Source organism: Sander vitreus, chromosome 3 (genome assembly GCF_031162955.1).
Source record: "Sander vitreus isolate 19-12246 chromosome 3, sanVit1, whole genome shotgun sequence".
Classification (NCBI taxonomy): Eukaryota; Metazoa; Chordata; class Actinopteri; order Perciformes; family Percidae; genus Sander; species Sander vitreus.
In genome coordinates, this window is record NC_135857.1 from 36,230,132 (window position 1) to 36,243,997 (window position 13,866).

The 13,866-nt window shown below is 41.3% G+C and overlaps 1 protein-coding gene across 3 annotated transcripts; it reads right to left on the bottom strand.

The window, feature by feature from the left end:
* Window positions 1–3,243: 3,243 nt before the first annotated feature.
* LOC144515990 (protein NLRC3-like) lies at window positions 3,244–12,720 on the bottom strand. 3 transcript variants are annotated; one of them, XM_078247236.1, is made up of 10 exons: window positions 12,649–12,720; window positions 10,733–11,012; window positions 8,403–10,197; window positions 8,138–8,311; window positions 7,879–8,052; window positions 7,619–7,792; window positions 5,904–6,069; window positions 5,738–5,784; window positions 5,482–5,525; window positions 3,244–3,856 (listed from the first exon to the last, which is right to left on the bottom strand). In XM_078247236.1, the coding sequence occupies exons 1-10, from the start codon at window positions 12,679–12,681 to the stop codon at window positions 3,309–3,311; spliced, it is 3,435 nt and encodes a 1,144-aa protein (XP_078103362.1). In that variant the 5' UTR covers window positions 12,682–12,720; the 3' UTR covers window positions 3,244–3,308. The 3 variants fall into 3 exon arrangements, with proteins under 3 accessions (XP_078103362.1, XP_078103363.1, XP_078103364.1); XM_078247237.1 differs by lacking the exon at window positions 5,482–5,525 and having other exon boundaries at window positions 5,904–6,077; XM_078247238.1 differs by lacking the exon at window positions 5,482–5,525 and having other exon boundaries at window positions 3,766–3,856.
* Between the last annotated feature and the right edge of the window lie 1,146 nt (window positions 12,721–13,866).

Sequence of the window (13,866 nt, forward strand, 5' to 3'; positions counted from 1 at the left end):
TGCCAGAGCAGTCACAGGGGGGTGCGAGGCCCTGTGCAATGACAGCAGATCTGGTGAGGGCCTAACTCTACATCTTTATATACGGACTATGATCGCTACGCAGTAACTTCAGCCGCAGGGATAACAATGTTAATTAGTTAATGTTACATTACATTGCTTCACGTCAGGGTCCTGATCACCCTGTCGGGGTTGTGTTCGCTATAACAACCGCCTTGCTCTACATTATCCCTTACATGTAAAACAGAGGTTCTGTGTTTTGTCTTTGTTGGGTTGTATAAAGATACACTTTTACTCATTCATGTGTGGATGTGGAGATCTCCAGCTCTACCTGGTTTTACATCGACCCTCCAGGTGGCGCTGTTACAATTATTTTAGATTTGTAAAGAAGTGTGGAGCACAGGTAAGGATAAGGACTGGACAAGATTTTTTTGGGGTCAGCCATATGTTCCCACATTTCTAGGACATTTTCAAAAATTAGGTCTTCTTTGTTCCTACATTTTTCTTCAATTTAAGCCCTATCCTCCCACAAAATGTTTTTAGGGTTAGGGTTAGGGAGATAAAATCTGATACAAATTCATGAAAAAGGAAATGTGGGAACATAGGGCCTAATTTTGGAAAATAAATCTTAGAAATGTTGGAACTGTGGGAACAAAGGGGTGTGGGAATATAGGCACGCTCCCGATTTTTTTGACTATTCAGACATTTGCGTTGTGGGGTAGGTATTTGTTTTTCAATTTGGGGATTTGAATATTAAGGTTTCTTTTTGTTAAATGTGAACTGCAAAATAAGTTTTCTCAGCACAATTTTGTACAATTCTTGTACTATATTTATACTTACGAAATCCACTTGAAAAGCAGAGGGCGGGGCATTGAAATGAAACTCTACCATCATTCACTTTCAGCACAAACTATACGGATCGACCGACAGTTGTAGCACTACTGCTTCAAGTTTTATTTTTCATCTTATTACCATTAATTATGGCATTTCATCACCTTTTTTTATGTTCATTCTGTCTGGTTATGTCAAACAATTTCCTTATTGTACAGTGGGCCTATTTCTTGTATGAAAGGCACAATACAAATGTTTATAAAAAGTATTATTACTGCTTTTTAACACATCATAAATACCTGCAGACTCATTTCAATGATCAATAATCATCTGCATGAGTTTCTGATATAGAAACTTTGTGATCTGTGTCGTGATTCATTTTATATATATATATATATATATATATATATATATATATATATATATATATCACTGGGACTGCAAGGATATTTGAGTCGGGTATGGCTGCAGCCTGGAGACCTCCCGTCTCATCCCTCCCGGCTTGGTGCAGTCCGCAAGCTTTGACTTTTCAAAATGAAAGCTTGCATCTGGCCCGTTACGTTTTCGTACGGTGTTTTGGAAGTTTTTGAACTAAACAGTACAGCAATCATGCTAATGAATACAATTATTTTTTCATCAGATGTCTAAGTTACAACACAATGGAGCTAGCAAAGCAGTTTTGTGTTTATATGTGCGAGTGGGATTTATTCAGTTTGGGAAATCCCACAGTCTCTAAAGCTACAGCTCAAATTGTCTGGCTGACTAAACAGGGAGGGACCCATCTGCTAGCGATAGGGGCCGAGACTGAGAGACCTACATGGATAAATATGCACCAAACAAGCCACTTTGAAATGTTGCTGTTCTCACGGATTCAAAAGTTGGGTGACCCTCCCCCCTAGACTAAAAGAAATTGGATGACCCTCAGAATAAATGTATTTATTCATTTTCTCTTTCTCTGGGGGTCAGCAACAGCAGTTTTAGTGCAGTGCTACTTAAATATGTAAGTCTTCTCTACGAAGAAAAACAAGAATTTTGGTATTCTTTAACATCAACATTTATTTTTCGTCCTTGGCCTTCCATCCAGATACATGTTGGCCCTTCATATGAAATAATTTGGGCACCTCTGCTGTAAAACATTCTACCTTTAATTTCCCTGTTCAAATTATCCTGCCACTTCTTTTTTATTTCTGCTTTGGTTATGCTTTTAACTTCAGCCTTACTCTAATTTACTGCCATATGTACTTCTGTTTGTTTGTTGCAGGGGGCACAACTGAACCAAAGAGGCGTTTAAAAGTTCACTAGCCCACAGGCCCCAAGAGCTGCCAGCATTAACTAATGAGCCCAGGAGCTGCTAACGTTAACTAATGAGCCCAGGAGCTGCTAACGTTAACTAATGAGCCCAGGAGCTGCTAACGTTAACTAACGAGCCCAGGAGCTGCCACCACTCTCTGCCACGCCCACCTGCAGTATCTGCAAGGAAAGCAGACACACAAACATGATACCAGGCAGACATGACAGAGAGGGTTAACACAGAAGGCACTCATCAGATGATGGAGTTCTACTATCTGTCCACTAGATGGAGCTAACTGGCCATCTAATGAGCTAAAGATCAGCAACATCAACTCTCTGCTGTGACCAGCGTGTACAGCAGCAGTTATCTCTCCATATGCTGTTACATAATATCAAGGGCTGAGGGGAAGTGGAACAACTAATGAAACACGATTTCGCTTTACTTGTCTACTTTTACTTTCTAAAGTACATTTTGCTGATAATGCCTGTGTACTGTTAATTTGATACTTTAAGCTGCGTGGACTAGATAGACCTTCCTCCGCAGCGCTGTGGAGGAAGGTCTGGCAATGCGAGACTACGACCCACTAGAAGTGTGTTGTTGTGTGACCTCCGAGTGGCGATGAAACTTCCTGTCAAAGCGTTGACATGCAGACAGCAGCAGCTTCACTCAAAAGATCATATTCAGACGAGTGAGACTGAAGTATGGAAGAACCTAACACAAGTAAACCCTCAACAACAAAGTGAATGTACTGTTAGATTTATTGCCCCAGAGGGATATTTGTTTTCACCACCAGTACACAGAAACATGGATATACACATAGCAAAATACAGATATAATACACAAAATCTCCATGAATGCATTCCTCATCAGCGAGAGTTAAGAGTATTTATGGAAATTCATAATTAGGACTTTGTGTTGTAAAATCACTACCCAACTGTTAAACTATTGCAGCTTTGTGCTTAAAAAATAATTGAGGATCACTTATAGTTTTCTTGACTAGAAAACTAATTCAAAATCAAAAGTTTTTACAACACTGCAACACTGTGGAAAAATCCCTTAAATTAAGTTTGAATCTAGGTAGATAGATTTTACTAAACATTAGAAAATTTAGTTTTAAAATGGTGAACCGACTGAACTTTGATTTCAGCAGCTGATCTTCAGTCAGTGTTTCTGTCCACAGGAGAGACTCTCAGTCCTGCAGAGGACATAGAGACACTGAGGAACCAGACCAGACCCCAAACCCAGGATAAAGAGGTTGAGTGAATGTGGTGTTGAAGGTGTGGAGGTGGATTAGTCTGTCAGAAGAGACTCTGTGGAAGGACAGAATGCCAGCAGGACAGTCCACATACACTGCTACTCCGTCAGAGATAGAAGAGGAGGAGGAGGAGGAGGAGGAGGAGGTTGTTCTGTTTTTGTGCTTGACAGAGTAATGACCATCAACAGAGCAGCTGAGACTCCAGGACTGATCATTTCCTCCAAACCCACAGTCATCACTAGTTCCTTTCCTCCTGATTCCTCTGTAACTCACTGCTATAGAAACCTGTCCTCTCCTCTCGACCTCCCAGTAACAGCGACCAGTCAGACCATCTTTACACAGAAGCTGAGGCCAGCGGTCAAATCTGTCTGGATGATCAGGATATGGCTGATACTCCTCCACACGTGTCACCTTCCTGTTGTCGTCAGACAGTTTGAGTTTTCGGTGTACTGTGTTTGTGTCCAGTTCCAGTTCACAGACATCTGATGGAGAGAACAAAACACAATGGGGGGCAGGTTAATATCAGTTGATTTTTTAACAACTTTATGTTTATTTTATCAGCTGTATTGCTGGTATCTCTATGTCTCTTGTGAAGTTACATAGGCTTTTTATTTAATTTGTGTCATTTTAGCCTTTTTTTTTTTTAAATAAAAACCATAGAGTTTGCATTTCTGCTCCCACCAAGCACTTTGTTTCATCCATAAGCCACCTTTTGATGTGAATCCTACATAAAATAAATAAATAAGGCCCCTGGTCATCATAATATGAGGCACACTCCCTCCTAAACATCAAATATAATAAGAACAGCTGATCTGAGGTGCAGTAAAACAATGAGGCGCCAATGATTGAATAGGAGCGTCAACAACACAGCTTTTTGTCCTTGTGTGGACCCACTAATGACAGCCGATGATCGAAATCAATAAACATGAACTAATACAACACCAATACAACAATAAAGTCTCACTAATAAAACTTTCACATCTTCCACTGCAGCACAAAGGAGTTCTGAACCATCTGCTTTCTCAAACTTTTATTAGCTCTACCAAAGTGCTCACAAATAGCACAAAGTTCACACCTTTGAAGATCAAATCTCAAACTGTCGTCTGCTGCAGAAAAGCTTCACCACAGTGTACTGAACTCAAAGTAAATGAATATCAGAGGACTATTGGTCCAGCAACTGGCTTTAAGGCAGGGGCCTCATTTATAAACGTGGCGTACACACAAAACGGGGCTGAGAACGTGTGCAATCGTTACACTCAATGTCCTCGTTATCGGTTCGAACTTTAATACTGTTCGTGATCTCGGGATGGGTGATACCACTAATTGATGCTGTGATTCTGGCAAGGTGTTAACAATCACAAATTGTTGTAAACATATAAATACTGCGGTGACCCCCGTGCGTAATGCTAAATGATGGCACTGCTGGCACTGCAGGAGGACTACACCAATGGAATAATCAGGAGCGAAAGACGCTTCAGGGCCCATGACGATGGCTAATTTGACGATTTAAATTCCCTAAAGCTGTGCTCTTGGATCTATGTACTGAATTGGGTCCAGTAGAGAGGGCAACGCGCCGGAACCGCGCCATCCCGGACCAAATACAGGTCCTCGCTACTCTGGGGGCAACCGGCTGTTTCCAGAGGGAAATGGCAGACAGCTAAGTGTTTTATATAAATATCATATATAATATTCAACTTTATCACCAAGGCTTGTTTGGATATAATATATATTTCTGTTAAATCTTATCATATAGGTCTGGTATATTAAAGCTGTCCCCGAGTGCCGTAATGCCTGCCGTTTTGGTTGGTATTATTAACATAGGTAGTCTATAGATCAGGTTTCCCTACACTGTGCGAGAACAGGCCAAAATTATAATTCAATTAGCAGCAATTCCCGAGCGTTTTTTTGCTTTTTCCCCGCCAGTCGTCATGATTTGGCGTAACGAAAGAACAACTGCCAGGGTCATTATCATACTGATCAGCATTCATGAAGTGCTTTGCATTGACTATTTATGGTTAAAAATGGGCATGTACAGGGCAGGATGAGAGACTGATTCACACACGCACACTTGTGGGTAATCTGTGATTTATAAAGAGAATATGCTTACAGATGCGCTTCTGAATGGTTTTAGATGGCTTTCTGTTGGCTCCACTGTTGATGAAATGTATTTATTAGTTCTGCTTGATCACTGTGTTCAGTTGGTGATGTTTGTGGATTTTATTTTATCAATTAAGTTCTAACATCTTTCCAGCCACAAAGACAAAAACAAACTCTGGAGAAATTCACAATTGTGTTTTTAGTCAAGAAAATGTAAAAATCTAGTGCAGCTAAGTTCTCAGGAATTGAACTTCAAACACACTCACACTTCCTTGAACCAGGTCTCAGTCTCTGTGGTCCACCATGGTCCACCCTGCAGGAAGAAACAAAGTCACAATCAACGTCATACACCTTCACTCAGATCCTCCATTAAACATTAACCAGATTCCCTCAGTCAGTGACAGAGCAACTGTGTTATCTGTCTGACCATACATGAGTGTGTCCAGTCTCCAGTGTGGATCCTCCAGTCCAGCCAACAGCAGCTTCACTCCTGTGTCTCCTGGATGATTGTAGCTCAGGTCCAGCACTCTGAGATGGGAGGGGTTGGAGCTCAGAGATGAGGCCAGAAAAGTACAGCCTTCCTCTGAGATCAGACAGCCTGATAGACTAAACACAAACACACACACACACACACACACACACACACACACACACATTCGTCCACATGTCATCGACATCAGGACATCACGACCTGGTATGGCAGTCACACCATGCCCTCAACTTCAAGGCTCTACAAAGCATGGTGAAAACTGCTTAGCACATAACCAGGATGGACCTCCAGCGATGCAAGAAGTAGGCTGACAAGATAATTACAAACCCAGATCACACACAAAGTTTTCTACAAATGCTATCCAACTACAAAAATGCCTGAATAGTCGGACGTTAGAACAAAAGTACATAGAGTCATTTCTATGAGTCGCTATTCTACACAGTCAACTGGTGTTGTAAACCCATTGAATACCAAGCATATCATATGGGACCATCGTTAAATAACACAGGATCTTTTGAACGCAACTTCTTATATATTACTGTATTGTAAAAATACTTACTAGCCATAGTTTGAAAACATATAATTGGTTTACAAATTCTGAAGATCTAATGTTGTCAAATAGTATAACAGTCAAATATTCTGTAAATTACTGTAATGAAAAGCTATTTTTCTTTACACCGTGAATTGCCCTCGGTACCAGGGACTCTTGTACAATAATGGACTGTAATAAACCTGCGCTTTGTATATCCAAGTCATGTTTCTGTGTTGTAAACCAAAACCCTATCCTGGTGACAACTAGCCTGGCTCCGCCCTCCTACGTACTTCTGCTCAAGTTTTCATTTTCCTTCAGTACTACGTCTGGGTTTGCGGTATATTCTTGGGTTTTCTCCGGCCAAAGTTTTGGCAGTCCAATCAGCAAACAGTTGACGATGACTCTGAGGTTTGATAACCTTTGGTGAGTTTCGTAATGGCGGAGGAAAAAGATGCGAGCGAAGCATTCAGTCCGTTGTGGCAATGCTGTCGAATATCCAGAAGTTAAAGCCAGAGCAAGAACAATCTTTGCTGAGTTTTGTTGGTGGCCATGATGTTGTGGCCCTCCTCCCCACGGGGTTCGGGAAAAGTTTGATTTTCCAGCTCACTCCGTTAGTGGTGAAGGAGTTAGCTAAGAGTAACACTAGTGATGCTAACGCTAGCGATACTAAGCCGATGTCATGACCAAACGTTAGCGATTGGTTATTGCAGATCCAGAGTGGCTCTGGCCATATCCAATAGTTTTAAACTTCAACACAGTACCTGCCTTCAAGGAAGTTAACACTTGTCAATGGAGAGTGGCCAGACTCTCTCTACAAATGAAATGTACAAGAGTCTGGTAGGACAAGGCTAGGTGACAACCTCCTGAGTAAAAAAAAACCTTCACTGTGATATTGTTGCCACATTTAATACAGGATCGTAAAAGGACTAAAGAGACTGAATATTTGACCTGTGTTGCTACTCGAGTCCAGATTTTTCAGACTAGAGGACTGGCAACTTAGGACAGAGCTTTGCAGCTTATTTCTGACAGGTTACAGCTATTTAGTATAAAAGGATTTGATAAAATGTCCATCCAATAATTAATATATGAAATGAATAACAGCTCATGGAACAGCTGACCACCAACCTGAGAGTTTCCAGTTGGCAGCGTGGACACTTTAGTCCAGCAGACACCAGCTCCACTCCTGAATCCTTCAGGTCATTGTTACTCAGGTCCAGCTCTCTCAGACTAGAGGACTGGGATCTGAGAACTGAGGACAGAGCTTCACAGCTTCTCTCTGACAGGTTACAGCCACTCAATCTGAAATAAAAAGTCCATCCAATAATTAACATATGAAGAAAATATCAGCTCAGAGGGTCATAATTTTCAAATAGCTGATAACAAACCTGAGAGTTTCCAGTCTGCAGTGTGGACTCTCTAGTCCAGGAGACAGATGCTTCACTCCTGAATTCTTCAGGTTGTTGTTACTCAGGTCCAGCTCTCTCAGACTAGAGGACTGGGATCTGAGAACTGAGGACAGAGTTTCACAGCTTCTCTTTGACAGTTTACAGCCACTCAATCTGAAATAAAAAGCCCATCCAATAATTAACATGAATACAAAATAACAGCTTAGAGGGTCATCATTTCAAATAGCTTATAACCAACCTGAGAGTTTCCAGTCTGCAGTGTGAACTCTCTAGTCCAGAGGACAGATGCTTCACTCCTGGATCCTGCAGGTGGTTGTTACTCAGGTCCAGCTCTCTCAGACTAGAGGGCTGGGAGCTGAGAACGGAGGACAGAGCTTCACAGCTTCTCTCTGAAAGGTCACAGCCACTTAGTCTGAAGAGGAATCAGCAATATAAGAAAGTTAAAGTAGTTTTCTGAATAAAGAAAAAGTGCATTTAATCTGGATAGTTCTGTGTGCATTTACAGAGCTGTGTTGGAGGCTTTGACCACTGGCAGCAGCCTCAGAAGAGCCTCCTCTGAAACAGAGTATTTCTTCAGGTCAAACACGTCCAGTTCGTTTTGTGATGACAGTAAGATGAAAACCAGAGCTGACCACTGAGCAGGAGTTAGTTTATCTGTGGAGAGACTTCCTGATCTCAGGGACTGGTGGATCTCCTCCACTAGAGAACGATCATTCAGTTCATTCAGACAGTGGAACAGATTGATGCTTCTCTCTGCAGACAGATTCTCACAGATCTTCTTTTTGATGTACTCAACTGTTTTCTCATTTGTCTGTGAGCTACTTTCCGTCTGTGTCAACAGGCCTCGTAAAAGATTTTGATTGGACTCTAGAGAAAAACCCAGGAGGAAGCGGAGGAACAAGTCCAAGTGTCCATTTGGACTCTGTAAGGCCTTGTCCACGGCACTCTGGTAGAAATGTGCTGTTTTGTCCCTGAACAATTCAGACCACCAGGAGGTTGATTGTACTTCTGACATCAGGTTGACTCCAGAGTTGATGAATGTCAGGTGAACATGAAGAGCAGCCAGAAACTCTTGAACACTTAGATGGACGAAGCAGAACACCTTGTCCTGGTACAGTCCACTCTCCTCTTTAAAGATCTGAGTGAACACTCCTGAGTACACTGAGGCTGCTGTGATATCGATGCCACACTCTGTTAGGTCTGATTCATGGAAGATCAGGTTGCCTTTCTGCAGCTGCTCAAAAGCCAGTTTTCCTAGAGACTCAATCATCTTCCTGGTGTCTGGACTCCAGGTTGGATCTGTTTCACGTTTGTCATGAAACTTGACGTTCGTCCGTTTGGACTGAACCACCAGGAAGTGGATGTACATCTCAGTCAGAGTTTTGGGCAGCTCTCCTCCCTCTCTGGTCTTCAACACCTTCTTTAGAACTGCAGCAGTGATCCAGCAGAAGACTGGGATGTGGCACATGATGTGGAGGCTTCGTGATGTCTTGATGTGGGAGATGATTCTGCTGGCCTGCTTCTTGTCTCTGTATCTCTTACTGAAGTACTCCTCCTTCTGTGGGTCAGTGAACCCTCTGACCTCTGTCACAATGTCAACACACTCAGCGGGGATCTGATTGGCTGCTGCAGGTCGTGTGGTTATCCAGAGGCGAGCAGAGGGAAGCAGTTTCCCCCTGATGAGGTTTGTCAGCAGCACATCCACTGAGGTGGACTCTGTAACATCAGTCAGGATCTCAGTGTTGTGGAAGTCCAGAGGAAGTCGACGCTCATCCAGACCGTCAAAGATGAACACAACCAGGAACTCTTCAAACCTGCAGATTCCTGCTTCTTTGATTTCACTAAAGAAGTGATGAACAAGTTCCACCAAGCTGTACTTTTCCTCTTTCAGCATGTTCAGCTCTCTGAAAGTGAAAGGAAATATGAACTGGATGTCCTGGTTGGCTTTGCCTTCAGCCCATTCCAGAGTGAACTTCTGTGTTAAGACTGTTTTCCCAATGCCAGCCACTCCCTTAGTCATCACTGTTCTGATTGGTTCTTCTCTTTCAGGTGGGGTTTTAAATATGTCTTCATATGTGATTGTTGTTTCTGGCATGTCTGACTTCCAGGATGCTGTTTCAATCTGTCTGACCTCATGTTCATCATTGACCTTTGCAGTCCCTCCCCCTGTGATGTGGATCTCTGTGAACATCTGATTCAGAAGGGTCTTGTTTCCTGCTTTAGCAATTCCCTCAAACACACACTGGAACGTCTTATGTAATTTGGATTTGACTTTTCGCTGGCACGCAGCAAGAATCTCTGAATGAATAAAACAATGAAATCAATGAGGGTTTGTTCTGGTGAATGTGTGTGCAAATTTCTGTATTCATGAAATCTATTCAGCCCATTTGATGACAAGGTCCTGAATATGTTACTATTGTAAAATGACTTAGTATTCCTAAAAAACAACTGATATGTTAGGTGTCTCAGTCATACATCTATGAAGTCTTCATTGTCCAAATAAACCAGAAAGTACATGACTTATTTACAGAGGGAATTAATATTGCCCAAGCAGTATCTTACAGTGACATCAGTGTGTGCAAATTTTAAACAGTAGAGTAAACAAAAACATTCTGACTTCGTTTCATAATTTTTTTTTTCTCGGAGACACTTTAAAAGTTGTTTCTCTTGTGGATGTTTGGTAGCTTGTTCTGTTGTTATCAACGCAACATATGTAGCTTTGTAGATAAGAGGGAGACATTGTAACAAAGCTAATATTTGTTGAAGACTGTGATATAAAAGTTTAATCTTTGTTACATCAATTGTTTTTAAATTCATAGTGATTATGACTTACCTGCAGGATCTGAGATGATGTTTGATAAATTCTCCACTAGATCATTTTGATTGATCTTCACTAAAACTATTCTGGTCACTTTAATAGTGTTTATACTGTAGGTCTGGAACATTGTATCCACTGTGTTCACCCTGTTTACATTCTCCAGTTTACTCTTTGGGATTGCTGGGAAGTCTTTTAGGACTCCCTGCAGGTACCACTTAAATTTTTCAAAGTCGTCGGCTCCCAAATTTTCTAAAATTCCCAAGACGACTTCTTTAGGCGTCTCCATTTTTTGTCCCTGCAAAAATCCAAAAGATACCAAAAAGAACACTGTCACTTAACAGAACATTTGGGAGTTTAAAAATATTCTGATTATCAAAACAGACCAGTTTTGTAGATCATGTTATGATGATATTTGTGTAAACAAATAATAATTCAAGATTCATTCATGGATCATTATATAATGGTAATTATTAAACCAAAAGTAAAGATTCTGCTTTAATTTTATTAGACTTTAGTGTTTTATCTGATTATTTCCTGAGTTGTGTGTTTGGGATATGAATAATAAGTGAGTGTCAGTAATAAGACATTTATTGTCCTTACACTAACAGATCACCTGAACATGGTGGCTAAGTCTTCAACACAAACCCATTTTCACAGTGTGATGAAACTCATCAGCAATCAGCTGAAAAGTGTCACTTACCAAAAGTGTAACCTGGAGGAAACATATCTGCATCACAAGAGGAAGGGGAAGTAAAAAGCTGCTGACACACACACACACACGCACACACACACACACACACACACACACACACAAAGGAAGTAGGGGGAAAGGGGAAGGGTGTAATCTGAAGGCTGTTTTATGGTTCTGCGGAGGCCCCATGCAGAGCTTTCGCCTTTGCCTACGTAAGTGGCCTGATGTTTATATTTGTGCGCTGGTGTGTGCGTCGAGCCGGCATGTGTGTGTGTGGGGAATGTGTGGTAGAGCGAGGGAGAAGTGAGAGAGTGACGGCGATTAGCTTTGGAGCGAGTACCGACTCTGGAGTCATAGTGAGAGAAACAAAGCATCTCCCCTGTTCTTTCTGACCACGGTGGTAAATCTGTAGCGGGAAAAGTTAACCCTGTCCTTGATTTCATGTTGTTTATGGAGAAGGAGAACCAGGAAATGAGTCGGGGGGGAAATGCAACGCGACCAAGCCATGGCCGAGCGACGTGCGTTGCAGCGACGTGTAGTTAAAATTTTCGAGAGGAGCACTTCAGGCTATGGCTATGGTGTAGGGTCCGGCGTAGGTTTGTGTCTTCACGTACCTACGTGTGTAGCAACGGGGTAGATTTTACGTAGAAGTATAAATCAGCCTTAACTGTAAATTTGTGACATGCCTGTCTTTATATGGGAGCTCTTTTTTTTAAATGTGATAAAAACTAGTTACATGTGTCTGCTGTTGTGAATCTGTTACATTCTGGAACAAACTGAACAAAAACTTGCATCTGTTTTGATTGGTATTATACATTGAAGTGGGTAATAGCACTAACACACTAACTTGTACTAACACTGTACTTTGACAGTGTGTTTTGGTACTTTTACTGCAGTACAGAATAATCAGTGGAGACCCCAGATTCATTCATGAGTTGTTTGTTTGGATTATAAATAATGAGTGAGTGTCAGTAATGTTTGATAAATCATTTATTGTCCTCACACTAACAGATCACCTTCAGTCCTGTCTCACTTTGTCAGCAAAGCTACATTTGAGTTAAATATTGATTTTGAATAAGCTCCAGTGGTTAGCATGGTTAGCTCCCATTAGCAGCTGGTGATCCTAAACACAGTGGCTAACAGCTAACTGTTAGAACAGAGCTAATCTCTTCAACACAAATACATTTTCACAGTTTAATGAAACTAACAGATCAGAAATTAGCTGAAAAGTGTCACTTACCAAAAGTTTGACCTGGAGGAAACATGTCTGCATCACAACACGGGAGGAAGTTAAAGTAAAAAGCTGCTGACACACACACAGAGCAGGAAGTAGGGGGAAAAGGGGAAGGGTGTAATCTAACTGCAAGTTTGTGACATGCCTGTCTGTATCTGGGAGCTCTTTTCAAAATGTGATAAAAACTAGTTACATGTGTCTGCTGTTAAATGGTGCACCTGTTAGAATAATAATAATAAACTTTATTCTGTAGTATTTTTCTTAACAAGGTTGCTGTTGGGAATCTGTTACATTCTGTAACAAACTCAACCAAGACCTGCATCTGTTTTGACTGATACATTGAAAGGGGGTAATAGCAGTAGATTCAGAACATTTATAATGTTGGCCTGGCTACCTAGCGCCCATATATAGAGCTTTACTCCTCGAGGCAGCGGCCACAGTTTCGACTCCGACCTGCGGCCCTTTGCTGCATTTCATTCCCCATCTATCTCCCCTTTCATGACTTCAGCTGTCCTGTCAAATAAAGGCTTAAAATGGCCAAAACAATCTTATTCTGTCATGTGTAGTGGGAATTTGTCCGAAATAAGGCCCTAAGGCCAGAGAAATTTGTAGAGACAGTGGGATTTATCAAACTGAATAAATCCCGCCCGCACATATAAAAACAAAACTGCTTTGCTAACTCCATCGTGTTGTAAGTAAGACATCTGCTGAAAGAGTTATTGTATTCATCAGCATGATATGATATGATATGATGTTTAATTCAAAGACATCCAAAACACCAAAGTACGAAGACATAGCGGACCAGACGCAAGCTTTTATCTTTAAAAGTCGAAGCTCGAGGATGGCACCAGCCAGGAGGGCATAGACTGTATTATATAATAATAATAATAATAATAATAATAATAATAATTTATCAATAAATCAAGCTGTTCCACTTAGCGTTCCCTCTAGAGGCCTGGAGAAATTCCGTTGTGTAATCTGGATGCAGCGTTTTTATTTTGTTGCATTTGTTTCGGGGTTTGTGTGCTTTTCTTTTTGCATCGTTTCTATATTTGCAGCGCGTTTATGTATTTGGTTGTGTTGTGTGTATTTGAAGTGCGTTTGCTGAATGCTGCGCACGTGTTGTCAAGTTAATGAAGTTGTTTTCTTAATTTGCTTGTGTTTTGTCTATTTGCATGTGTTTTGTTAAGTTGCAGGGCGTTTGCCCCTGTCGGCCACCGTTCA

Bases quoted from the DNA above. Each gene is read 5' to 3' on its own strand.
- LOC144515990 (XM_078247236.1), bottom strand. From the start codon at position 12,681: ATGCAGACATGTTTCCTCCAGGTCAAACTTTTG. The intron at 7,793-7,878 runs GTTTGTTATCAG...TTTTTATTTCAG, and splicing joins TGCAGACTGGAAACTCTCAG to ATTGAGTGGCTGTAACCTGT. The intron at 5,785-5,903 runs GTATGGTCAGAC...TTCTTCCTGCAG, and splicing joins TGGAGACTGGACACACTCAT to GGTGGACCATGGTGGACCAC.